The sequence below is a fragment of the Miscanthus floridulus genome, chromosome 6 (assembly GCF_019320115.1).
Source record: "Miscanthus floridulus cultivar M001 chromosome 6, ASM1932011v1, whole genome shotgun sequence".
NCBI lineage: Eukaryota > Viridiplantae > Streptophyta > Magnoliopsida > Poales > Poaceae > Miscanthus > Miscanthus floridulus.
In genome coordinates this window covers 28,022,113-28,049,315 of record NC_089585.1, presented here as the reverse complement: position 1 = coordinate 28,049,315, position 27,203 = coordinate 28,022,113, and the positions used below count along the sequence as shown (strand labels likewise).

The following is a 27,203-nucleotide window of genomic DNA, read 5'->3' as shown; positions in this document are numbered from 1 at the left end:
CCTAAGAACATGATTTTCATCTTTCCACTAGAATCTTTTCTAAGCATGTAGTGAGCATTGAAAGCAAAAGGTCTAGCATGTTTGGGCAAGAGTTGTGGTGGTGGAGTTTGACACTCATGAGCAAAGTGGCCTTCTTGTTCACACTCAAAACATCTCTTTGGCTTTGGCTTTGGCTTTGGCTTTGATTGTTGGTGTTGAGCTTGAGCCTTCTTCTTCTCTACACTTGCCATATATCCAATGCCACTTCTATTCATCTTCATGACGGTATTCATGAGTAGCTCACTTTAGAGATGCTTGCCTCTAGCAAACTTGTTCAATCCCACCTTGAGATGCTCTTTCTCCATCTTGAGCTTCTTGTTCTCTTCCTTGAGAATATCATTGTTCTTTTCTTTCTTGAGTTTCTTGTTTTCTTCTTTGAGCTTCTCATTCTCAAGGATGAACTCTTTGTCATGATCAAGAGTTTCTAGCACAATGGTGTTGTGACTTTTCATCTCTTCAAGATCTTTCATGAGCTTCTCATTGTCACTCTTGAGCTTGACATACTCATCATAGTCATTGCACTCAACCACTTGCTTGCCTTTGCTACTAGATCCATGCTCAATGCTCTCACCAATTAAATCATCACATGAGGTAGCTATATCAATCTTAACAACATGGTTAGTAGCATCATGTGGCTCATTTGGTAAGAATTCTTGTGCAATAACAAGGGTATCATAATTGATCTTTAGAGTTGTATATTCATCTTTTAGCTTGTTGTGACTAGTGATAAGCTCATTGTGCACCCACTCAAGTTTATCATGTTTATCTTTAAGCTCTTTCTTAGAAGATTTGAGCTCCTTGAGTTTGGATGATATAGAATTATTTATTTCTTTGAGTTCATCATTAGCCTTTTCTAATGTATCACACTTAGCTAAAAGTGAATCATTTTTAGCATCAAGTTTTTTATTTGTAGCTCTACTCTTTCTAATGATCTTAGTGTATTTTCTTAATATTTTGACAAGATCATCATATGTAGGTGAGTCATCATCGCTATCGCTATCATCATCACTAGCTTGCTCATCATCACTACTATCATCACTCTTAGTTATCTTGCGTTCACCCTTGGCCATGAGGCATAGGTGTGTAGAGGATGATGGCGATGGTGGCGGTGAGGATGCACGATCAATAGCAATGGCAGCCACCTTCTCATTGTCACTCTCATCATCGGATGATCCACTTGATGAGTCAATGTCCGTGAGTCAATCACCGACAATGTAGGCCTTGCCACTCTTCTTCTTTTGTAGAAGTCCCTCTTTTTGCCATCTCTCTTCTTGTATGGCTTGTTCTTTTTCTTTTCATCTTCATCGCTTGAATCATCTTTCTTACCCTTGTTTTCGAACTTGTTTTTCTTGGGCTTTGTGCATTGATGAGCTAGGTGGCCAAGTTTGTCACAATTGTAGCAATTCATCTCGGAGATTGGCTTTCTTCTTGAGCTAGTAAAGAACTTTTTCTTCTTACCGTCAAACTTGATGCCACTCTTGTTTAGCCTTTTTAGCATCTTGGTGGTCTTCTTCACCATGAGAGCAAGGCTTTCTTCATCATCTTCATCACTTGAGCTCTCATACTCAAGTCTTGCTTTGCCCTTATCTTGGCTAGCTTTGAATGCTAAGTCCTTCTCTTTCTTCTTTGTAGAGGATGAGCCATCTTGTGGCGTGATGTGCACGTACATCTCATGAGCATTGATCTTTCCCAAGATTTGTGTCGGTGTTGCGGCGGAAAGATCACCTTGATGTAGCACGGTCACAATGTGTCCATATTTGTTAATGGAGAGGACACTCAAGATTTTTCTCACAACGTCGGATGGTGACATTTGAGTAAGTCCAAGCCCATTGACTTCCTCTATAAGAACATTTAAACGAGAATATATCTCATTAGCACTTTCTTTGGAAAACATCTCAAAAGAATTTAGCTTTTTAATTACAAGATGGTAGCATTCCTCACGCTCACTCTTGGTTCCCTCATAGAGCGCACAAACGTCCGACCATAGTGCATGGGCGTCTTTGTGGTTCCTTATACGATTGAACACATCTTTGCAAAGGCCTCTAAAGATAGTGTTGCAAGCCTTTGCATTCCATTTTTCATAGTTCACTTCATCGCCATGAAGTTGTGTGGCATTCTTAGGTGTTGAGAACCCTTGAGAGGCGGCTCTAAGTATTCCAACGTTTAGAGCTTCTAGGTATGTCTCCATGCGAATTTTCCAATATGGAAAATCATCTCCCTCAAAGATAGGAGAAGGTTCATCCCCGTGAGACATCTTGCTCTAAGCGATTAAGCTTAAAAACGTGAGCACGAGGCTCTGATACCAATTGAAAGGATCAAGATGCCCAAGAGGGGGGGTGAATTGGGCTAATTCTAAATTCTCTTGCAATAATCAAATCCTACGGATAGCCTAATTAATCCCTTGTGCCTAGAAAAGTGTTTCTATCAAATTAACGCATAAAAGACTTGCAACCTATGTTCCAAACTTACTCTAGCATAGCAATTCTATGAATGTAAATATAAGTATTTCATTGCTCAAAGTAAATACTTAAAGTAAATGCTCAAAGTAAATGGAGAGAGGAACGCGACGATGTTTTGCCGAGGTATCGGAGAGTCGCCACTCTCCACTAGTCCTCGTTGGAGCACCCGCGCAAGGGTGTAACTCCCCCTTGATCCGCGTAAGGATCAAGTGCTCTCTACGAGTTGATTCTTCGACACTCCATCGTGGCGAATCACCCAAAGCCACTCACAACTTGAGTTGGGTCACCCACAAACTCCGTCGGGTGATCATCAAGCTCCCAATCACCACTAAGCCGTCTAGGTGATGACGATCACCAAGAGTAACAAGCATGAACTCTCACTTGACCACGCGAAGCCTAATGAGAAGATAGATGCACAATTGTCTACTCTTGATTCACTAATGAGGTTTCACTCTTGGATTCTCAAATCATAAACACCTCACTAGGACCTTGCTCTTCTTGGCACTCACAAACGTGTTTCTCAGCTGATGGAATGAGCAAAAGTGACTCCATACACGAGTGGAGCTTCTATTTATAAGGTAGCTTGAAAAACGAACCGTTATGAGCTTCTGCGGGATGACCGAACGCTCCGATCGTATTGACCGGACGCTCTGGTCAGCTCAACCCGCAACCAGTAGTAATGAGTTGATCGGACGCTGGCAGGGTCCGGTCAGCACTGACCGGACGCGTCCGATCGCATAAAACCCTTACTGGAACCTTACTAGACTCGATCGGACACTAGACCCTCAGGGTCCGGTCAGCACTGACCGGACGCGTCCGGTCACATTTTCTCAAGTCTGGACCCTTACTGGAGTCCGGTCACACTTTCTCAAGTCTGGACCCTTACTGGAGTCGATCGGACGCTGGCCCTCAGCGTCCGGTCACATTGACCTTCCAGCGTCCGATCACACCAGACTTGTTCTCCTCGGTCAAATGAATTGACCAGACCCTGCGGCCAGCGTCCGGTCGCACCAGAGCCAGCGTCTGGTCAGTATTTAACCCTCCATTCACTTCAAACTCTCGAACATATGTGAATGAAGTTTGCTCCAAAGGATCTTAGGCATTCATAGGAGCTACCTAGAGCTAGTTTTAACAAGTATGCACCATACCTAACTCACTAGACTCAACTAGGTCAAGCTACCCGTCCATACCCCCCTTAATAGTACGGCCAAAAGGAAAAACAAAGTCCTAAACTACTCTAAGTGTCTTTCCAACTCCAATCGACACTTAGAACTAGTCATCCTTAACCTTGTTGTCCATCCTTTGAAAACCGAAACGATTTCCATCGTAGGGGCATGACAACTTTGATTGTCCAATTAATCTCCATTACCATGACCTAACTTAATTGTATCTGCAAAACACACGTTAGTCATAGTAATCTTGTATTGTCATTAATCACCGAAACCCAACTAGGGGCCTAGATGCTTTCAGTCCTACCATACAAAAAAATTGTTTTATATGATATGTGATCTATGATCCGTGGATCTGTGATTTTATAATTATTTGAAGGTAGAAGAAGGCTAGAGGTAGAAGAAAAGTGAAGGCTGTTGAATCTCAATCCTAAGATGCAAAAAAATTCATGTGTGTTAAAATTACATAAAACACATGATTGTGCAGTAAACAGACTCTAAAACTAATAAGAAAATTTGATTTAAAATGGGTTCTATGTTATTTATCCTATCATGTTAAAAATAGGGATGACTTTAGAAGCCTGATATAGTGATATTTCGAATAATTTATGAAAGAGAGAAAAAAGGGAAGTTTTCAAGCAAAATGGCGTAAGCAAGGAACGGAGGATGGCGAGGCACGCGGGGCGGCCAAATTTCGCTGCCCCGCACCCGCGCGATGGCTATTGGCACATCAACAGGGGGCGTCGACGCCGTTGGCTATTCTGCTCGATTCCTTTTCCAAATTGCGATGGCGAGCCAGACACCGTCTGTGCTGGAGATGCTCCTATCCTTGGAGGGAGGCACAACAAAGACGGCGACGCTGCACGGCGCTCGGTTCCGTTCGCGTGTCCTTAAACTCGGTTTGATCCGTTTCTTTTTTCATCTAAAACAGTGTTTTTCTTTCACAAATTTCTCCAGATTTTTCTAAATTGCTCCTAGCTAACGGGACCACTGTTTACGCACGCCAGTTCACAGTGGTGCCTGATACTGCTTACGCATCGGCATTGCCACAACAGGTTACTCTTCAAAACTTGAGTCTATCTACTGCAAGTACACCAGAACAACACAGGACTACAATAACATCAGGCCTACGAAGACAAGAGGCACACCCCAACACAAACACCCATCGGCCATCAACCATGGCCAACAGTGCCTGCCAACCTTAAATTCTAGTCATGCAGGAATTGACATTCAGTCAATATTACAGAACCAGGCGAACAGGACCATTCTACCTTCATCAAATCCATATAAGGCCTCGTTTAGATGCCACCAAAATTCCAAGTTTTTTCACTCTCTCTCCATCACATCAATTTTTAGCCGCTTGCATGGAGTATTAAATGTAGGTAAAAAAAATAACTAATTACACAGTTTAGTTGGAAATCACGAGATGAATCTTTTGAGCCTAGTTGGTCCACGATTGGACAATATTTGTCAAATAAGACGAAAGTGGTACTATTTATCGGGTTGAAATTTTTTCAGTACCTAAACGAGGCCTAAGTAAATAACAACAGGGCGGTGTTTGGCACACAACAGCAGCAACTAAGGCTACAGCGGCAAAATCACCTCATGCAAGGTATGATCCTACTACCTGCAGAGAATGAAACACTTGAACGACACCAGCGGCAACAAAGGAGGCCACTTAAGGCAACGATGCTTCCATACACCATTACTCTACCTGCACTCTTGACAGGCCCTGTATGCTATGTGGATGCAGCCATTGTTAGGTTGATCTCCACCAATTTGGCACAACGGCCAATTGGGTCCTTGACTCACGTCCTGATCGGGGGCGCCCAGCCGCTCTCCTGGCTGGTGGGCCCCCATCGCGCAGCGCTATGTAAAGGAGGTGGGAGCTGGGGCTCGAGTCACGAGGTTCACTACAGCCGTCAGTTCCCCACCGAGTCTAACCCTAGTCCGATCTAGAAGGAGCGCTGTGAACGACGGGAAGCTCCACCGGCCTTCACCGTCGTCACTGGACCGCGCCTGCACGGCTTCCCCTACTCCGACACCAGTGGCCACATCGCTGCGGCGCCATGGCCGTGACTGCGCTTGACGACCCAAGTCTTCTATCTAAGCTAAGTATTACCCACTGATCTACGCGTAGAAGTACTTTCTGATCTATCAGCCATTGCTCCAGACGACATACAGCAACAACCCAGACCTGCTGTTCTGGGAGTCTTCATCATCAACAAACAGTAGCGGCAGCTCTTGCTCTGGCGGCACAATTTACTGCCTCCATGAATCTACATCGTCCAAAATATCAATCAGATAACCAAGCTCTGGTGGCTTTCTTCAATGGCACAGACTTCTCTTCACCACCCGACTGGAGAGTCAAGACATTCACCCACCATTTCATCAAATGTAATGAAGGGCAACAACACAAGATTGGGAGGGAACTAAACAAAACCGCTCATCTCCTTGCAGGGCAGGCATATGTATCAATATCCTCCAGCCTTTCAATTGTAGGTCTGAATGTAAATTGCTCTAATAGGGAGCATGAAACAGTGTGTCCAATCAGGGATGCACTCAATGCTGTATACGCTGCTGCTAATAAAGGTTGTTTGTTGTTAAAAAAACGGATGAACCCAGCAGCCTTGCAGCCGGGCCAGGGACATGCGACAGTATAGTTGATGTGTTAGAGAAAAAGGAAAAGAAAAACAGTATAAAAACCTCTGCATTGAGGATGCACACAGCCAAAAAAAAAACATATCCAGCAGTTTTGTGGTGAACATGTTTCGATTCACTATTCACAGTAACTATGGTAGACATAACCAAGTGCCATAGGAAAACATTCGCGTCGTGCGGAATATCATACTAAGAGAAACAGCAGGGGACAAACACACTACATTGTTGTATCGCAGGGTAACATAAAGTTTTGCACCATGCAAATTTAAGGAACATGACATCACAACATAAATGCATGAAAAATTAATAGATAAATGCACCATATAAACACTCCACAGGAATCTAGTAAGATATGAAGCAACAGTTAAGCTTAGATTTATCCAAATATCCATTACTCCCACAAACATCCGGACACAAATTTTGCAGAACTGAAAGTAGTTTCCGAAAAACAGGCCACACGGCCCGTTCGCTGGTCTGAAACTTGACTGAAACTGGCTAAAAAACACTGTTCCGGCTGAATTGTTGTGAGAGAAAAACACTATTCCGGCTGAAAAAAGAAGCCGAACAAGTCGAATATGGGGTAAGCCGAACATGGCTTGCTAGAGAAATAAGAAGAAACTGCAGATAACAGTAGGCATTTGCAAGAGAAACAGTGCTGTTAATTAATTTCAACACCTACATCGATCATACTAGCAGAAACCTTCCCGGTCTTCATTGGCTTAGCTTGCATGTTGTTGGTTGCAGACTCAGAGAGTCAAGGAATGTTGAAGCACAGAGGCACCACTGTTGAATTCAGCATTAAAGGTCAGAAGATCAAAAGGGTCCCTACATGAAAAATTAGATGCTATTTGGGAAGCCCAAGGTGGGGATGTCCCAAAAGAGGATGGACTCTTGAAGACAATCAGTTTACAGTCTTTACTGGCCCATATTGCAGAAGTCAGAGGCTTCAGCTTGGCATTGACACCATCTGCTGAAGAGAAACATTTAGACGCCACCATGACCACCATCTTCTCCAGGACCTGCGCTCTCTCTGCAATGAACTTGAGGAACGCTAGCTCACTTCTCTTGCCCCGAAACTCTTGGAAGATAAATTTCTTCACATGCCTCTGGACGCAATCAATATAGCCAGCCTCATGCCAGAACTTGGGATCAACCTTGCCACTGGGGGCATCATTCCGTGACTGCAATCAAATCAAATCAAAGCATACATAGTTCAGAGCGCTATTGTTCTGAGTATACAACAAGAACCCATTGAAAGAGGCTAGCAACCATTGAAAGAGGCTAGCAAGTAGCAAGTTAGTGTTGGTGCCATTGATGCTAAATCCGAAATGAAACGAGATGGGGCTGGCAAGTCTTACAAAGACATGGAGCGTCTCAACGTTGGGAAAGCATTTCAGGAAGCAAGGCACCATTTTGACTTTATTGCGGACTTCAAATCCCACCTCAAAAGCCAAGATCTTGATGCTTGGAACCATGGTGTTTGGGCTCATTTTAGCACCCACCTGCGATGCAAAATGTGCAAACAAAACGCACCAAAGCAGAAATTTAGATCACAACACATATTGGCACACTCTGTTGACACAAATATACAAGCTAAAGCAGAAATTAGGACCTTGAGGATGGTGTTGCCAGTCTCCAGTTCGAGTCCCGGCTGCCAATATCCCAGCACGAGCAGGTTGGGTGCATGGCCAATCTTGATCCTTGAGCATCTGTCCCGCGCGGAAGGTGATAACATCGACACAAAGAGCCTCTCCAGACGAGGAGTGTCCACCACAGTGATGTCCACGAAGGTAGACATGCCCACCTGCACGCACCGCAGGCTGCGGCTGACCAGCCGGACTCGAGTCCCGGCCTGGCTTGTGATGACGGTGAGGACCTCCAGGGCGGGGCTCCGGTCGATCAGGAAGTGGAGGTATCGGTCCTCGATGACGACCGTGCTGAGGACAAGCTCCTGGAGGTGGGGGAAGCGTGTGGCGCGCGGGAGCCCGACGGTGCTGGGGACCCTGCAGAGGCCGAGGTGCAGGCGGGTGACGGAGGTGCAGCCGAAGAGCGCGCGTGGGAGAGGGTGGTCGATCGGCCACGGGCGGTTGATAAAGACGAGCTCTTGGACGCCCTTGCCGGCGAGGAGCTTCAGCCAGCGCTCGATCTTGGTCTGGTGCGACGCCATGTGGCAGCGGGAGAGGTGGACGCAGCGGAAGGGGCCCGGGTGCGCGTCCAGGACGCGGGACGCCGCGAGGGCGAGGATCATACGGTCGGCCGAGATCCAGCGCGGGAGGATGTGGGCGTCGACGAGGGTGAGCGGCACGGAGCACCAGAGCCCGCGCCAGCGCGAGGCGAGCGCGGCGTCCTTGGCGGGGAGGCGCGACACGACGCTCCTGAGTAGCACGTCGGGGAGGCGGCTGATGCGGTCGACGCCGTCGGCTGGGGCTCGCGCGGCGACGGCGGAGGCGAGGGGCGCGTCGGGAGACACGGGTGGGTCGGGGGTGGCGTCGTACGCAAACATGAGCATCATGGCCGCGGCCATCATCAACGGATCGGCGACGTCCACGCCGTTGCTCTGCAGGCTGCGCTGCAGGTTGGCCTCCATGTTTCTCACGCTGACACCCAGGACAAACGGGTGCTCCTCGTCCATGGTCGCCGCGCAGGAGAGGAGTGGAGGAGGATTGTGGCGGCAGCGGCCCGCGCTGAAGCGGAGTGGGAGGCGTGGGAGTGAGCAGGGCCGTCTCAACAATTTTTAGTCATTAAGGGCCTATTTGTTTGGGCTTGTTTGGACTGAAAATACCGTTGGCTGATTTGATATGAGAGAAAAATATTGTTGGTTGGCTAAAAAAGTATAGCTTATCGGTTTATAAGTCAAACAAGGCCAAACGAACAGGGTGCTAATATTTCAATAGACGATTGAAGTATATAGTCCTATTTATAATTGTTAACTTACAACATATATTTAGTTCATAAAAAATAATGACAATACATCAAAGAAGTAAAATAACTATTATGATTACCTCAGATAAAACTATTGTCATGTTCGCTTGGCTGATAAGTCATGACTGAAAATATTGTTGGCTGATTTGTTGTGAGAGAAAAATATTATTCGTTGGCTAAAAAGTACGGCTTATAAGTTAAGTGAACAGTGTTTCAATGTTTTTGAAAAAAGCGCCTTTGGAGCATCATTGGTATCATGTTGTGCATCTAAATTTTGCTTCTAACATGTTTCTTAGGTAACATCTAACATGTTCAAAAAAATATATTGAATTAAAAATTTAGAAAATTAGTGCAGGCAGCCAGGCCCTAACTGAACTGAAATCTTTTATATATCCTGCCTCCAAAAGCTGGTCAGCCAGCATGCCACGTCGCGTGTTTTTTGAGGTCGTTCGATCGGGCGCGCGGACGGCTCAGATCGGGCGAGTCGTGGTCATTTTTAAAAAACCCCTTATATTTTTCAAAAATCAACTCGCGTTCTAGAGGCCCTCTCAGTATATTTTGCAAAATACACCTCAAATTATTTCGAAATCAACTAGCAGTCTACATCGCCCTCGACTCCCGCACCTCGTCCCTCCTCTCGGCGCTGGTGGGGGCCACTCCGGCTGTCGACGCGCCCACGGCGGTCTTGGCGTACGTGCTATCCTCCATGCCGGCAGAAGCCGCGCGCGCGTCGCCCACGGACGGCGCCACGCCACTTCACCTCGCGGCGGCCGGCGGAACCTCGGGCCCAGTCGCGGACGCGCACCTCCTCCTCACCGCGGGTGCGTCCGCAGACGCGCTCTCCTTCTCGGGGCTCCATGGCATCCTCATCCCGGCCTGGCCCTCCTCCCCGGGCAGCAGGCTCAACACCGCGCTCGTCGGCTGGGAGCTGGACTTCGATCTCGACCTGCTCGCGCTCGACCAGTACCAGCAGAAGCTCTTGGACAAGGTGTCGTCGCCAAGGGCTAGCTAGGGCTCGAGCGGCGGAATCGGCTCGCCGCGAAGCCCGCCAGGCACGCAGCCGTGCAAGCACCGACGGGAGTGAGCTCTGCCTCGTTTCCTTATTAGCTTGATGACGTCACCTGATGCCTACGTAATACGCTTGTTTTCCTTTACGAAAATAAATCTAGCAATACATTAGAAATACACATATAACAGCAAGAAACCTCGACCGACCATCACCAGATCTATGGTTCACTGGTGAATATGGACCACGGTGGACTACTCTCTCCTCCTGGACGGTGTACTGTTTACTGAGTCATGCCAATCTTTCTTGCTGACCTTTCCAGTCTACGCATAACCACGTCCAAGCCTTCCTAGAATTAAAACCCCCACAAAAAATTGGAGTTTTCTATATTTAGGCTTATAACCAAGTTTTTTAATACAACATTTTTCAAAGTAGTTTAATAATTATTAAAACAATAACATCTATATATTTTTTAGTTTAATAATTATTAAAACAATAACATCTATTTTAATAAAACTTAAACTTTAAAAACCAATATATTTTTTATCGATAGCTCTGATTTAGGTGGTTCTTGCGCTTACGGAATCACAGAAACAAACTCTACGCGTTAGTAATGTTTTTATTACGGGTAAATAAAATTACACCTTCATGGTGATAAAGTCTCGAAAACACATAAAATCATAAAATAAAAATAATGATTAGTTTCTCGTCACTACAACTAATTGAAAAGGAAGGCGCGGCAAAGCCGCACCCGCGTTTGTAGTTACTTACCAAGTTACCGTCTTCGGTCCGGCATCTGCTGCGTCAAGATCAAGGAACGGCCGAACGGAGAACTCCAGATACGATCACGGTCTCACGGATGACAGATTGGGGATTGATCGACAGGGGAACGCCGGGCCTGGGGAATGCCGGAACGGTCGCAAGCCCACAGCGGCACAGCAGCACGGTGTCACCGCGTCCGGGGCAAGGAAGTCGCGACTCCATGGGACGCGTCACGCGTGAATAAAGATGGCAACGGGCCCGATACCCGATACCCGACGGGTATTTGATCTATTAGGGGATGGAGATGTGATCATATCTTTACCCACGAGCATCTAAATAGGAAAGAATCCATCTTCGACGGGTATAGCGGGTATGGGAACGTTCCCTGTTTACCCGTCCCCGTTACCCGTTGGGGAACCCGACTATTTGAGCTGCCATGATATTTTGGCCCAAATCTGAACAGTCATATATATAGTTTGTGTATTCTATGAACCCTAGTTCATTTTTTTCTCACCATCTCCGCCAGCAGCACAAGCACGCATGCCTCACGAGTGCTCGCGCCCCTCGCTTCCTCAGTTCGGTCTCTCTGCCACCTTTGCTCGTCCTCCTCGCAACCTCGCTCCTTCTCCTCGGCATCTCTGAGACTTCGACACTTATACCCGGGTGAAGAAGAAACGTCTCCGATTGCAAAGCTGAGACCCCAAGTGTTCTTGTTTATCGGGTATGCAGTACCCGTCGGGTATCTGTTACCCGACCGATGCCCGACGGGTAAAGGGATGAGCAAGAATCTATATCCGAGACAGTTAACGGAGACGGAGACGGGATGAATTCTTCGTAGCGGGAAAGAGAACGTTCCGGCGATACCCGACGAGTACATCCCCTTGCCATCCTTACGCCGTGAATACCAAGCGCTGGCCAAGCGGACTAGTTGCAGGATAATCAAATGGACCGTATGAACCTGAATAGATGTACTATAGATGGGTACACTCATGGGCCCCTAGGGCCATGGGCCCCGGCGTCGCACTACCTGCCCCTCCCTATGAGACGGGCCTGGGAGTGAGCTGCTGCTTATCGAGGTTCTGCGCTGCTGGGCCAAATGTCTGAGGCAACCCCAATCGGGCCCATCACATTTGCCATGTGGTAGGATTCGTGTTGTTTAGTATTTATTATTGCGAAGCCTATTATTTATTAGCTGACTTTTGTAATTTTTACTGGCCATGGCTAGCTCATCTTCAAAATGAAATTCTACTAAATATTGATATTACCGTCATACATTTTTATTTGGAAAGCCATTTTGGTAAGCCTGTGACTGGTACACTGTTATAGAGAGGCCCAAAAAGGAAAAAGATAAATCACTGCACTGATACACTGTACACTGTTCTGTACTGTCTTCTGGAACCATCAGAGTTCAGAATCACTTGAGCTTGAAATGAATATGAGATTCTGAGCAGCCTGAACCAAACAGGCCCTATGTTACATTATCAGTTCTCAGGATGCATTCATGTGAAGAAACTCTGCATTAGCCTGAAGTAGCTCATTTTTCTACCATGATTCCATGAAGACGAATAGATAGATATTACCATAAGAAGATAAGTCACATTTGATGCACACCGATGTGTTAATCGAAGAATAACATCAGACATTGCAATCGGTCGGAGATCAGTGGACCAACAATGTAACACCTCTGACTTGCATCAACCATATTAAAGTATTAATGTAATCCATCTTATATTTTCAAAGAACAAATAAGAATGCAATAATAATATACATCGCAGCATTTAATATTACAAGACCTCAAATCAAACTATCAAACTTACACAAATCAAACAGAAGTACGGGGGGAAATTACAGCCAGGTTGGAAACCTGCAAAGTTTACCGTCAATGTAAAAGGTTGAAAAGTTCTGATACAAAAAATCCAAATCTTGTTAGGTCTTGGAGCTAGTAATTCAGTACTGAAATTTAATGCTTTGGTGGCTACATCTAAGTTAGATCTGCTTAATTTTTTGTAGCGTAATAGTATTTTGTAGTAGTTGGAATAAATTACGCCACCAATGGTTCTGATAGAAATAATATTTCGTGGCAGTTGAAATCCAGGCAGATCCTTTTTCTCGCCTTTTTATCTGATAATTTTAATTGCAGCGCCTGTATAATTAAATTTTCGGGTCACGTCAATTTGTGTGCCTGTTGAGGAGAATTATCTCAGTTTGCTCTGCCAAGTTAAGGATCTGTGCCAAAAAAAATGGCGTCACCCAAAAAAAGACTACCTCTTGAGAAGTTAGTTTTATATACGTGCTGTTACTGTTAGTACACTTTAATTTTTTTGCGAAACAGTAACACTTTAAATTTAAGTAGGCTAAATTAAAAATTTGGCCAAGTCCATATCGACTGTGCAGCTTGGATGGCAGCTAGTGTGGTCAGTTTAGCACGCACTCCATATTCAGGTCAGTTTTTTTTTTTTTGATTCAAATATTCAGGTCAGTTTAAGTAGCACGCACTCCATTCGGTCCATTGGACCTGCAGGGAACAGATCGTTTGTAGCGTTCAATCTTCTGACATCGTAAAACAGGGAATGTCACCAGTACCATTCATCTTGCTTTCTACTACATACAATCGCAGCCGACACAACCCAAGACATACATATATACATACTAATACATATATACATACTAACATATACATACGTACGCACGCACGCTAGCTCCCCGGGATCTACCACGTAAGTTTATATCATCTGCTGCACATACGTACATAGCGTGAACGGATCATCCATCTGGACAGACATGGATGGATCAGGTCAGGTCTTCAGCCTTCGGGCGTGCGCGAGCTCCCTGGAGACGCCGTCAAGGTACGGCGCCTCGCAGAACTCGCCGCCGAGGTGGTCGCACGCCTCGCCCGGGAACACCCTGCAGTTCAGTCGATCGATTCAACACGGTTACAGTTAGTCACTGGAGAGTGTGGTTTTCTCGACGAATCGTCAGTGCAAGAATGCATGGTGATGAAGTTGGGTGCTTGCTTACGTTTTTGGATCGTCGTAGGACAGGTAATCCCTCTCCACCCCGTCCACCCTCCTGCTCGCCTCCGGCGCTGCCGCGGCGAGCTTGGCCTCCGGGTACATCTGCCCGATGCACGCGTCGCCGCCGAGCAGGTCGCAGGCCTCCATCGGGAACACCCTGCAGCATCACCAACACACACGTGCACGTCACCGATCCGAACTCTAACTATCATCAGAACAAGCTCTACACTACACCGACTGGTCACTGATCAGTGATCAAGGGCTCAAGGCTAGGGAACACTTACGAGAAGCTCGAGCTGTAGTCGACCTGCGCAGGCTCCGCCACGACGGCGGCGGCGGCGGCCGCACGGACGCTCCTCCTTGTGGCAGGGACACGAGCCACCACCGTGCTCCTCGCTGCCGGCCGGGCCTTGGTGGGCAGCACGGCCGAGAACCTGACGGCAGTAGCGGCGGCCTGCATTTTCTGATCTCAACTTCCTGTGCGTGATCAAGGGTTCTACTGAAGTGAAGTGGCAGCTTGGTTCAGTATGATCTGGAGGGCTTATCTATCAACAGTGTTCAAGCGATTCAACAGTGTTCGGCTGGTATATAAGCCGGCTTGTTTCGACTGATTCAATAGTGTTCTGCGAGGGAGAATAAGCTGAAATAGGCTGACTTGACTGAAAAGTAGTTCAAGCGAACACTGGGGGTCCCTGGTTTGGATAAGATGGTATGTGGTAACCACCTACTGGTGATCAGAATTGTTCTGGGACCAAGGGGAAAGGAAGGACCCCACCCCCATGCCTGATCTTTTGACCTCTTGTAAAGATATTTCTAGCTCTGATCCTGGTGGCTATCTTATCAGTTGTTGCAAAAGGATGCTTTTGCTAGCAAAAAAGATATTGTATTGCAAGTTTGCAAGAAGAGAACAGCTTCTAAGATATTTTCCCTTCAGTCTTCTGTTCATTTTGCTTACTTGTCTTCAAGAATTATTGGTGTGTATAGTGATTTTTCTAGTCTAGAACAAAATTGGTGTATAGTGATGTGTACTTGCAAACAGACACGGCTCAAGTGACAGGTGATAGATGAAAATTGCAGAATGACAAAAAGGCATCAGGGACAGAAGGTGATTAACCTGTTGCAGTTAGTCTACGTTACTCAGTCACAATTATATTCAGCATACTCTTAGCAAAGGGAACCTGAAAGATCAGCAGCGACAGCAAGTGCAATAAACGGAAGCATTACCATGACGAAAAGAGGGATACATCAGATTGTTCAGACTCAGACACAAGCTACAGAGTTTTCACATCAACTTAAAATCAAGGTACAAGAATATTTCTAACTGCGAATTGATGCTCGAGGCACCGCTGGCAATCCTAGGTCATCCTCCTGCACGTCAGATAAGAAGCAAATAACCCTTAGTACCACCTCAACCAAACAAACTTCTAGCTGAATAAGTGGTAAAACGTGTTGTTTTTGGCAAACAGACATATTCTTGATGGCAAATGCAATGAAACACCAAAATATAACATGGTAAATTACATGGTGTGCTTTACTCAAACCACTACCACATCAGGTCAAAGATATTTTGAATTTAATGTTGGTTCATTCCCAATGGGAAAAAAAATCAGAACCACACTAAGTTAAGAATGTTGTGCAAATAAATCACCTGCAGCCCGCCTGCTGGGACTGCTGCAGGGCAAGTTGGTGCAGCAGGTAAGTTGAGGTCAGCATCAAAATCAGATTCTGGTTGAAGATATGAGGGGACTGCAGCTGACTCAAACTCCATATCAGACTCCAAAGCATCTAGCTCTGCAACATCGAAAGAAAAAATAATAATGAGAACAGTAAAGCTAGCATCATCTCCAAAAAGTAGACAATAAATCACTAGCTAGATGTTAAGGAAGAAAATTTAGGCCATTTAGGTTACGAATATATGTGATCAATTAGAGTTTTAGGCCATCAGCAAATAACCATATTGCCAAGTGATGTGCCAAAAACTATGGAAGACTTAAATCCAGATATAGATGTCATATTGCCAAGATGAAATTGCGGCTTCCATACCCCCCATCAGTTCTTCCTCATCAACGTCATCAGGGATGTTGTAGCTTCTACCAAGAGTTTCTTGTATCTCATTGCTCACGTCCATCAGATCTGTCATTTCATCTTGCATATTCTATGAATTGCAGGAATGTGTAAGTACAACTCAAGGCACTGAAAAAAAGGATTGAAGAGTAAGCAACAGCAAATACTAAAGGCATTCCATCAAGCATTTCCCCACCATCTGAGTGATTTTTTTCTCACGAACACGCAGGAGAGCTGCGTATCATTATATTAAGAATGAAAAATAGGGCAAGAACCCTTACAAACACACCATCTGGGTGATGTTACAGGCTTCAACGACTGTTTGTCTATTAATATAGATACTAAATAACCTAAAAAGCTTCAAAGAAAAGGTTGACTGTAAACTTAAGGGTGATAGGCAATCTAATAAATTTTGTTCTACCTTGATCAAAAGAAGAGAACAAAAAACTCTCAAAATTATTTTGTGTACATGGACACTGCTAAGTCATCTGATCCTAAAATAACCATTGTATCATTAACTCCAAAGTTAGAAGGATCCTCGAGTTTGTTATAAGTTATTCAGTTATTTGATGTGGCCTGCATTAAACAATCCCCACGCCCCCTTACCCCATCTAGCATTTTCGGAAACTTTTGGCAATGAATCAGAAATGAACACAACAAAATCTTAAAGTGCTCGGAGCAATAGAAAGGGTACCAACAGTGTTGGTCCAGCATTTCCGGGAACTTTCGACAATGAATCAGAATTCAGAAATGGATATAATAACAAAATGTGAAAGTAAACGGGGATAGTTGCATAGGAAAAACTCAAAAGCCTTTATATTTCAGGCCACAGGTAGTATAAGTTATTCAGTTATTTGATGTTACGCCTGCAGTATGTGCCCATAAGAAAATAGACAACACCCTTCCCCTTAATCAATCTAGCATTTTAGGAAACTTTTAACAATGAATCAGAAATGGATATGACAAAAACTGGAAGTGCTGAGCAATAGAAGGATAGCAACAGTGCTCATCTAGCACATTGTGAAAATTTTCACAATGAATCAGGAATGGATATAACAAAATCTGAAAATGTTGAGAGCACAAAAAGGGTAGCAACACATACATCAATTTCATCAATTTTGACGGTTTTCATCATTCCCTTGAGCTCTTTGTTTGCTGCCTTCATTGCATTCATCTGAGAAAAAGGAAACAAAAACCACTCCGTATAAACATGGGCATTATGAACACGAATAAACTTGCTTGATGAGAGATTTAAGGACATTACAGTCTGCTGAGCGTCCTTGAGGCCATCGGCAGCAAAGGCAACTTGGTCGAGATTGTAGGTTTGGTTGTACAACATGTTGCGCTGCTCCTCGTACCTGAGAGGCAAATAAGCAATCTCGAATTGGTATAGTATTAATGGATAATGGCTGCCTGCTGCTACTATTTCCGGTGACATGACAACTAAGATGATAATATGAATTGGGAACAGTAAATCAGCAACAGGCAAATAACAATAGTGAAAATGATTGTAACAGAAATTGAAGGGACCGAAACGGGGGAGACAGGGAGTAGGGCACGAACATGCGCTTGTGCTTGAGGAGTCGGATGGCTCGCGCCTTGATAGCTTCCTGGGACGGGCCGGGGCGGGTCTTGCGGATCTGCTCCTTGTACCTGGCTAGCCCCTCGTCCAGCTTCTTGATCTTCTCGTCCACCGTCTCGCCCCGCTTGTTTATCTACCGGATCGAATGATGCACCGCGCATTGGAGATCAGATCATCAGAAGAGGGTTAGATTAGTTTGCCCGTTGCCCATGAACCAATGCAGTTACTGCTACGATGGAGAAAGGGGCAACATGAGCAGGGTTGCAACAGCAGCGGATTGGTAGAGAGAAAACACTGACTCGCTCGGTGGCGTCCTGGATGGAGGGGGGCGGCCCCTTGTCCTTCTTGGCGCCGAAGATCTTCTTCATCGCCGGCTCGCCGCTCCGGCTCCGGTTGGTTGCTGCCGCCTTGCCTTGCCGGCGCCGCCGCAGGAGAGGAAGGGTTCAGGGCTCAGGGGCGAGTGCGGGGCGGGGCGGAATTCGAAATCGAGATGTTGACACGGGGCTACCAGTCAAAACGATTTGATTTGTGTTTGTTGGAATGCCATCGGTCGAACTTCCCGTTGGTAGTGGGCCCGTCACTCGGTCCAGCATTTCAATTTGGGCCAAACCGGAACAGAGCGAGCCCATCCAAATGCCTTTAACAAGCCAACACGGCAACACCCTTTGCTGCAAAATATTTTTGGAGTATTAGAAATACTATGTTTTATTTGAATTATTAAAAATACAGAGTAGTTGGGTATTCAAAAGCTGCTGGGTGCTTGAACAAGCTATAGCATCTATCTTTTTGGATTTTTAGAAATTTCATCATGACCTCTTTTTTGTTTTCAAAATCACGTTTGGCTTATAAAGCCATAGCTTCATGATTCTACAGTTTTCTAAAATTATGTCATCCAAGGCCCATATATAGCCTATAAATAGTGCTGCCTGAAATGAAGAATATGCAAACTCTAATATGAGAACGCTAAGCAGCATGAATGCAAGAGCATCTCCAAGAGAAGGCTAATAATACTTCTAAAACTAAAATTTTTGGGGAACTCTTGGAGTTGCTCTTTTTTTTGAAAGAACAGGAGGGGTAACTCTTGGAGTTGCTCTTAGGTGCAGACTTTCTGGAGTGGATTACACTCGGCTCTCACAATGCAAGACAGATACACTTGTCATCGTCATTTCTACACTCCTGACCGGACTGGAGGCTGCTTTGCTTTAGACAAGTTATTCCATTTTATCAAGCAAGTTATTCCAATTTTATCTATAGAGATGAGAGCTTCAGCTAGCATATACTTCCCCGTTTGGTACGCATGCCGCCGCATGCATGATATATAAACACACATCTAAACGGTAGATAACACACAACCGAGCAAAAGTCAAATGAAACTGGATCCGTACCCACAGTCCCGCCCTGATACATACATAGTAAGTTATTAGGAGAAAATTTAAATCTTCAAGTTTGGTTTATATTTAGATAACCCCCAAACTAACATTCAGGCCTGTAGATTGACAGGAGCAAGGTGGATTGACAGGAGCAAGGTCGGCAAATGTTCAGGGCCTCCAAAATTTAAGGCCTCCAAATTTGCAGCGCTATGTTTGGATTGCAACTGCTAAATTTAGTTCCTCCTAAATAGTTTAGTTTCATTTAGTCACTCCAGAATTGATAGAGAGGACTAAAGTCCTTTTAGTCCCATTTCGTACTACTAAATAATAGCTAATCTTTTAAATAGAAAAATATGTAGCATATCCAAAAAGGGCTTGCAAGTTGCAATTCCTGGTTTGTTAATTGGATCAACTCACCAACGTAAGGCCCAATGACCATGTCCACCAGCCTGCTTGGCAACATAGCTTCCCTGGTCTGTTCGTTTTTCTCTTTGCCATTTTGCTTTCTCGTGCCACGATACTACTATGCTAGCTGTTAGGGATGCTAGTGTGTTAATTGAGTACTACTTTTTACTCTTTTAGCATTAATATTTGATCTGTTCTTAGTAGTGGAAGACCCATATATATCCTGAAGCTTTATAATTAAGTGAAAGTATGATTTGATTTTTCTTGAATTTTAGGGCCCCATCATGTATTTTGTTCACGGGCCTCTAAATCCTAGGTACGACACTGCTAACATTTGATTTAATTTACTCACTCCAACTATTTAAGTTGGTCTGATTTACACCTTAAAATGCTCTTTTTTGTTTTCTACGTACAAATGTTTAGTTCAACATTTTGTGAGATGATAGAGAGCACCAGATTTTGTGTTAGAAAAGTACATTATGAATTTTCCATCATTGTGTTTTTGTAAGATATTGTATCTCTAACATTAATTTATTATTAAATTTCAGAACCTATCAAAGTAGTGGCGAAAAATTAAGATATATTTTTCTAACATAACTTATGGTGTCCTTATCACGTCACAAAATTTGATATTGAAACTCAACTTACACGTGGGGAAAGAAAAATAACAAATCTTGTTAAGGGGTAAACTGAGAAACTCAAATTTTTGGATGAGTAAATCGAACAAAATATTAATTTAGGGAGCTATTTGCACATATGTCAAACTTGAGGGCACTAATTTGGATCCCCCCATAAAAAAAGTTAGAAAAGACTGAATGCCTTTCAATTTGGAATGGAGGGAATATGTTTTCCCGTTCGCTTGGGCTCACACGTCATTTTTACTTGTTTCTTGTTTCCTCTTCTCATCTCATGGGCCCCACATCCACGTCTCCTCCTTTTCTTGCCCGCCAGACATGCATAGCCCCCTGTCCTGTCCTAGACTCGTGGGGGATATTTAACTATTTGTCACTCTTACGGACACCAATTGCAAAATCGCCGAGCCTTCCGCAGTGTTGTACTCGAGTGATGCCAAGAGAAGAAAGAGAAGATTTTGGCTTCGCTCCTCACATTGCAAGCAGCGAAGCTAACTCGAAGTGATGCTTGCAAAATGGGGAGCGGCGCAAGTACGTTCACCGATGCCAAGCGATGCCCAATCAATAAAATAACATGAGGAAATAGGAGCAGGCGATGCCAAGCGATGCCAAGTGGCCATAAAATTGGTTAATTTACTGTAGCAGCAGCGACAGTAGCCTGCATGCCTGCGACTGAACCCGAGAGAGAAAACAGTGAATGCTATTTTATTCGATGTGGGTCCCAACGATCCCACATGGCTCCGGTGCTAAATATTTTTCACACTGCAGCTCATTTAGCATCGGTGCTCAATTCTAGTTGTGGGGCCCATTTATTCCGGGGCATCTCTACCACACTGCGGAAGGCCACAAAACGTTGCTACGTCTTTGCCACTTTTGCTTACGTGTGTGGCCATGTCTGCAAGCCAGCATGGATCGGGCATGGAAAATGACCTCTTGCCGCTGCGCCTTCTTCTTCCCCACCCTCCTTCCTTTTCTCTCTCCTTTACTCTAACTCCGAGCTACAGCCAGTGGAGTCCAAACTGGTTGACGCGGCGGTGGCGCGGTCGTACCTCCAGACGGCGCTCTACGTCACGGCGTTCGGCGCGGCCGGGATCCGGCCCTGCGTCTCCTCCTTCGGCGCCGACCAGTTCGACGAGCGCAGCCCCGGGTACAAGCGCCGCCTCGACCGCTTCTTCAACCTCTTCTACCTCGCCGTCACGCTCGGCGCCATCGCGGCATTCACGGCCGTGGTGTACATCCAGATGCAGCACGGCTGGGCCGCGGCGTTCGGCACGCTCGCGCTCGCCATGGGCGCCTCCAACGCGCTCTTCTTCGTCGGCACGCCGCTCTACCGCCACCGCCTGCCCGGGGGAAGCCCGCTCACGCGGGTGGCGCAGGTGCTCGTCGCTGCCTTCAGGAAACGGAACGGGGCCTTCGACAGCGGTGACTTCGTCGGCCTCTACGAGGTCGCCGGCGCCAAACCATCCGTGGCAGCGCCAAGATCGACCACACCGACGACTTCAGGTACGTGCGTACGTGATTCTCGTCCGTCGGATGCTCTGCTCACGCAAACGAACGAACGCTCAAGATTCTGCCACATCCATCCAAGTCAGTGACTCAGTGAGTGATCATGCATCCAGATGGCTTGACAAGGCCGCGCTGCAGCTGGAGGGTGACCTCGCCGGCGGCGAGGAGGCGGTGAACCCGTGGCGTCTGTGCACGGTGACGCAGGTGGAGGAGGTGAAGATCCTGCTGCGGCTGCTGCCGGTGCCGGCGTGCACGGTGATGCTGAGCGTGGTCCTCACCGAGTTCCTCACCCTGTCGGTGCAGCAGGCATACTCTCAACACCCGCGTGGCGGCGCTGCACCTGCCGGTGACGTGCATGCCGGTGTTCCCCTGCCTCGCCATCGTCCTCATCCTGGCGCTCTACTACCAGACCTTCGCCCCGCTGGCGCGCCGCCTCTCGGGCCACCCGCAAGGTGCCTCCCAGCTGCAGCGCGTCGGGCTGGGCCTCTTCTTCTCCATCCTCTCCGTCGCTTGGGCGGGGCTCTTCGAGCGCTACCGCCGCGGCTACGCCGTCCGCCACGGCTACCTCGCCCTCTTTCTCACGCCCATGCCGGACCTCAGCGCCTACTGGCTGCTCATCCAGTACTGCCTCATCGGCGTCGCCGAGGTGTTCTGCCTCGTCGTGCTCCTCGAGTTCCTGTACCAGGAGGCGCCCGACGCCATGCGCAGCGTCGGCTCCGCGTACGCCGCCGTCGCCGGCGGGCTCGGCTGCTTCGTGGCGTCGGCTATCAACACCGCCGTGGATGCCGCGACGCGGAACGACGCGGAGGGGCGGCCGTCGTGGCTGGCGCAGAACATCAACGTCGGCAGGTTCGACTACCTGTACTGGCTGCTCGCCGTGCTCAGCACCATCAACCTGCTCGTCTTCGTCTACTTTGCCAAGCGGTACAAGTACAGGGTCAGGGTCGACACGCAGCAGACCACAGTTGTTCTTAATAAGCAGTAGCTAGCCATTAGCGGAATTATAAGGATTTGATGAGTTTGGTTTCGACCATGGATGTGCTGTAACAAGGGATTATGGCCTTGTTCATTTCTCTTATAATCCGTACTTTCCAGTTGGTTTTTTCAGTCGAAATAGTATTTTTCTCTCATAACAAATCAGTCGGAACAGTGTTTCAACTTGTTTTTTCAGCGAAAAGCGAACGGGGCCTATCGGGAATACCATAACATCGATCATTTTTTGCACGTACAGTACAACACTCAACAAAAACATGATAGCAGTACATGCTAATCTCCGATTCCCTGAAAAAGGTTTCCGCTGTGTAGTCGATATTTCTAGGCCTTGTTTAGTTCCTCAAGCTCTCAACTTTGGCACTATACAAAAAGAAGATTCTCCGTCACATCAAATTTACGGTACATGTATGGAGTACTAAATGTAGACGAAATAAAAAACTAATTGCACAGTTTGCTTTAACTTTGCGAGACGAATCTTTTGAGCCTAATTAGTCAATGTTTGGACAATAATTCACAAATACAAACAAAATACTACAGTGGGGAATTTTTTACTGTGCAAAGTTTGCACCTCCAAAGTTGGCCGAACTAAACGCGCCCTAGGTATCGATCTATCCGAAAGGGGTTCAAAGAATCCAGACATTCAATGTCCGCACAGTATGTGAATCCAGATGTTCAAAGTTAGGGCCCGTTTGGCACGGCTTTGGCTCGTGAAAAAACAGCCCTGGCTCTGGCTCATATGGAAAAGCAGCTTTTTCTGGCTCTGGCTTATTTGTACGAAAACGTTTGGCAAAATAGCTTCTCCTAGTTGTAAAGAAGATGTCAAATGTCCAAAATACCCTTATATTTTTTTCTCTAATTTTTTCTTTTTTCTCTTCATTTTTCTTTTCTTTTTCTTTCTTTTTTTCTTTTTCTTTCCTTCTCCCCTTCTTTTCTTCTCCTTATCCGAACGGACACACTCCTTATCCTGTCACCCACTCCCTCCCTCCCCCCTCTCTCTCTCTCTTGGGCGGAGCAGGAGGCTGGCCACGGAGCCGGCGGGGCGGCGTAGGAGGCCGGCAGCGGGGCGGAGCAGGGAGTCCAGCTGCCCCAACCGCGCTTGCGCGCCGCCACGCCGCCAGCTGCCGCGACCGCGCCTGGCCCCATGGCCGCCGCCGCGTCACGCGCGTCGGCGGCAGCTGCGGCCCCGCATCGACGTTGTTCACTGCCCATCCTCCCGAGACAAAGATGGAAAATGAGTTGTTGGGACGAGGAGAAGCCAGTATGAGCCGCTATTTTTGGCTTCTCTGTAACAGAACCGACCAAATCATAAGAACGTAAGTACAAAAACAATCACCGAAGCGATCAAATTCCTGTACTTAAGCTCCCATAATCCCGGTAGTCCGGAAATCACGAAGGATTTCAATCAACTCTCGACATACAAACCAAGATCGTAGTGATTCAACACAACACATCATCCGTTACAACATTTCATAAGTAGCATTCGGATTACATCCATCAGAGTTGAAATAGAATATTACAAACCAAGTTTGAGTGTGCGGAAGCAACATAGTTTGGTACAAAACATCATAGTTTTCAATTACACTGCCAAGGCTGAGTCATGTCCCACAAAAGCATTATCAGGTACGAGAACTAGTAGAGATCGTGCCCAACGGTCTAGTCTTCATCCTCAGCTACGAGAAGGCAGTACTTGCAGCAACCAAAGTAGAACTAGTCATCTGCAACAGGTAGGAGATAAACCCTGAGTACGAGAAAGTACTCAGCTAGACTTACCCGTCAAAACCAGAAATAAAAGACACCAAGGATCATGCAAGGCTTTTCAGGTGGGCTAGCTTGACACAGTTGCATAAAAGAGCTTATGAATAGAGTAACCAATTTAAACTTAGCATCAAGCTTATCATTATTTACCTGTCCACTAGATTAGCACCTGTACTAGAGCACTCACTTATTAGGAGCAAACAATATTAACCATAGCAGGTATAATAAGGCTGTCATCATCATATCATCATTTCTGAACCATTAAGTTATTTAGTGTATCTACATTGCAGATAAGCCCATCAAGTTCTCACTAACCGGGAGAAACGACGACTCGAATCGAATTATAACTCAGCTGAGGGGGTATTCCTAACTCTCTGAAAGGATCTAACAATGCCTAGAGGGGGGTGAATAGGCGTATCTAAAAATTTACTACAAATGCTAAGTTCAAATCTGTCAGCCACTGTCGGAAGTCCCGACGTTTAGGTCGGAACTCCCGACGTTGTCAGAAGTTCCGACGCAAACGTCAGCAGTTCTGACGCCTACGTGAACTACAAAAGCAGTGCCAAATTTAACTTTGCGGATAAATAAACTTACAACCTCACTTCCTAGTGGTTTGGTGAAGATGTTGGGTCACTCCCTTGACGCCGTAATGCCTCCAAACCGTAGATCGAGTCCAAACCCTAAAATGGAGATTTTGGAGACAAAGAGACAAACACATACAAGTAATCTCAAGCAATCACAACAACAACAAGCACGTGGAACACAAGGATTTATCCCAAGGTTCGGCAACCCCACAAAGGAGCTCCTACGTCCTCGTTGTTGAGGTGACCACTAAGGTCGGAGTCTTTTCCACCTCCTTGCCTCTCTCAAAGCGACCACAAAGGTCACTTGAGCTTTTCCACTAAGAAATCGAAGGGTGATACAAACTTCCCAAGGCTCTTCCACAAGATGGAAGCTCTTGGGCAACGCCTAGCCGGCTAGGGACAAAGCCCCAAGAGTAAAAGATGCAAACACAACCGGCTTGACGAAGAAATCAAGTGCTCAAGCTATCCAAAGTGATGCTCTCACTTAATCCACTCTCCTTTTACTCAAAAACTAAGGGAATCGAAGATTGGAGCAAAGGGGGAAGGAGAGGGGTGCTTTAGTTGCTTGGGAGCTGTTCAAAACGAAGTGAGTCAACTGTGAAATGAGTCCGTAACGGTTAGAAGTGAAGAGATGAGTATTTATACTCCAAGTGAAAATCCAACCGTTCAGATCTACGTCGGGAGTCCCGACGCAGATCTCAGGACTTTCGACGAAAGCAGAAAATACTGTTCCCAAAGGGTCAGAAGTCCACGGGTGAAAGTCAATGTCGGAACTCCCAGCAAACGTCGGGACTTTCGATGGTCGGAACTCCCGACGATCGTCGGGACTTCCAACGAGCACAGTTAATCAAACAGCCAGCACTGCGAAGGCCGGGACTCCTGGCTTGGGTCAGGTCAGTGTCGAAACTCCCGGCGAACATTGGGACTTCTGACGGTCGGAACTCCCGGCGAACGTCGGGACTTCCGACGTGCACAGACAGCGAGCAGTCAGAAGCACAGGTGCCGGGACTCTTGGCTTAGGTCGGGACTTCCGACTGTCGGGAGTTCCGACTTACGTCGGGACTTCCGACACCGAAAGTCATAGAAAATTATTCTATGTGCTTGTAAAGTGCTAGAGTAACACTCTTTTGATTTTATTTAAATGCTTGAGCACTCTATCTTCCTCAGACCAACTGAACTTGCATCCCTCTTTATAGTGCGGCGGATCCTAAACTCAAAAACAAAAATAAAAACCTTTGGAGATTGTTTTGAATTCGTCCGCCTCTACAACTTCAAGAATTGAGGGATACCATTTCATCTTTATCAACTCTTTGAATCTTTCATGGGACTAATAGCTGCAACATATCTCATTAAGATCACATTAGTCCCTAATTTGGATGTCATCAATACACCAAAAGCCACATAGGGGGCAAATGCACTTTCAATCTCCCCCTTTTTGGTAATTGATGACAACCAACTTAGGCTTTTATAGGAATGAAAGAATTTAAAGCTTTTTGAACCCCAAAATTTATGGAGAGCTCCCCCTTGATGTATGCATGAATTTGAATTTCAATTGGACTCATGTATACATGCTTTGCATACACCAAGACAAAAGCTCCCCCTAAATTTTGTAATCCGTGGGGTGCAATAAGTGTGTGTGAACAAGTATATAGACGTGAAAAGAGATGCAATATGACATGTTATTTCACACAACAAGTAAATATGATGGCCAAGATTTCAAAGTAGAAACTTGAAGCAATACATGGCCATACAAAAAAACATTCATCATGACAAGTAGAGATAAGCACAAGCAAATAAGATAGATTAAAACATTACTTATCCTACAATCATCCATCACACACATATAAATAGATAGTTGTCCATCACACGGTTGCCACCACACGACATAGTTCATACACGCTAAAGATTTTAAAGTTCCAAAACATAAAGACCAACTAACTTATTACAATAAATCAAAGCCTAACACTCCCCCTTTGTCAACAAGTGCCAAAAGGGGTAGGCCTCATGAGAAACCAACTACTCATCATCGGAGTCATCATCATCGCCTTGGTCACTTTCCTCACCATCGTCAGTCTTCTTCATCATCTTCCTTCCTCTTGATATTCCTCATCGTCTTCAATTGCTTTCCCTTTGCCATGTGGGTGAGAAGAAGCATCATTGTCGTACGCCGCACAAGCCTCATCATATAAAGCCAACGGATCACAAGGAGGCACAAATGGCGGTGGAGGAGAAGATACAATTCCTGCTTGCTGTTCCAATCGATATAGCCTCTCTTGCATG

At 46.0% G+C, this 27,203-nt stretch overlaps 4 protein-coding genes across 4 annotated transcripts; 1 reads left to right on the top strand and 3 right to left on the bottom strand.

Moving 5' to 3' along the window:
- Positions 1-6,978: 6,978 nt before the first annotated feature.
- Positions 6,979-8,985, bottom strand: LOC136457950 (F-box/FBD/LRR-repeat protein At1g13570-like). Its single transcript, XM_066457973.1, has 3 exons — positions 7,941-8,985; positions 7,687-7,830; positions 6,979-7,509 (listed from the first exon to the last, which is right to left on the bottom strand). The coding sequence occupies exons 1-3, from the start codon at positions 8,958-8,960 to the stop codon at positions 7,075-7,077; spliced, it is 1,599 nt and encodes a 532-aa protein (XP_066314070.1). The 5' UTR covers positions 8,961-8,985; the 3' UTR covers positions 6,979-7,074.
- A 4,619-nt stretch (positions 8,986-13,604) lies between these two features.
- LOC136457949 (light-regulated protein, chloroplastic-like) lies at positions 13,605-14,556 on the bottom strand. The gene is made up of 3 exons (XM_066457972.1): positions 14,317-14,556; positions 14,037-14,189; positions 13,605-13,922 (listed from the first exon to the last, which is right to left on the bottom strand). Exons 1-3 carry the CDS (start codon positions 14,490-14,492, stop codon positions 13,814-13,816), a joined length of 438 nt encoding a protein of 145 aa, XP_066314069.1. The 5' UTR covers positions 14,493-14,556; the 3' UTR covers positions 13,605-13,813.
- Positions 14,557-15,121: 565 nt separating this feature from the next.
- Positions 15,122-18,161, bottom strand: LOC136457948 (vacuolar protein sorting-associated protein 60.1-like). The gene is made up of 7 exons (XM_066457971.1): positions 17,978-18,161; positions 17,660-17,811; positions 17,361-17,454; positions 17,199-17,270; positions 16,076-16,187; positions 15,681-15,823; positions 15,122-15,400 (listed from the first exon to the last, which is right to left on the bottom strand). Exons 1-7 carry the CDS (start codon positions 18,044-18,046, stop codon positions 15,350-15,352), a joined length of 693 nt encoding a protein of 230 aa, XP_066314068.1. The 5' UTR covers positions 18,047-18,161; the 3' UTR covers positions 15,122-15,349.
- A 2,862-nt stretch (positions 18,162-21,023) lies between these two features.
- Positions 21,024-22,583, top strand: LOC136457947 (protein NRT1/ PTR FAMILY 6.1-like; the record flags this gene model as incomplete). The annotated part of the gene is given in 4 exon segments (XM_066457970.1): positions 21,024-21,543; positions 21,546-21,588; positions 21,705-21,902; positions 21,904-22,583. Coding segments are annotated over 4 exon segments (1,434 nt in total), but the record flags the coding sequence as incomplete, so codon positions are not given.
- Positions 22,584-27,203: the final 4,620 nt, after the last annotated feature.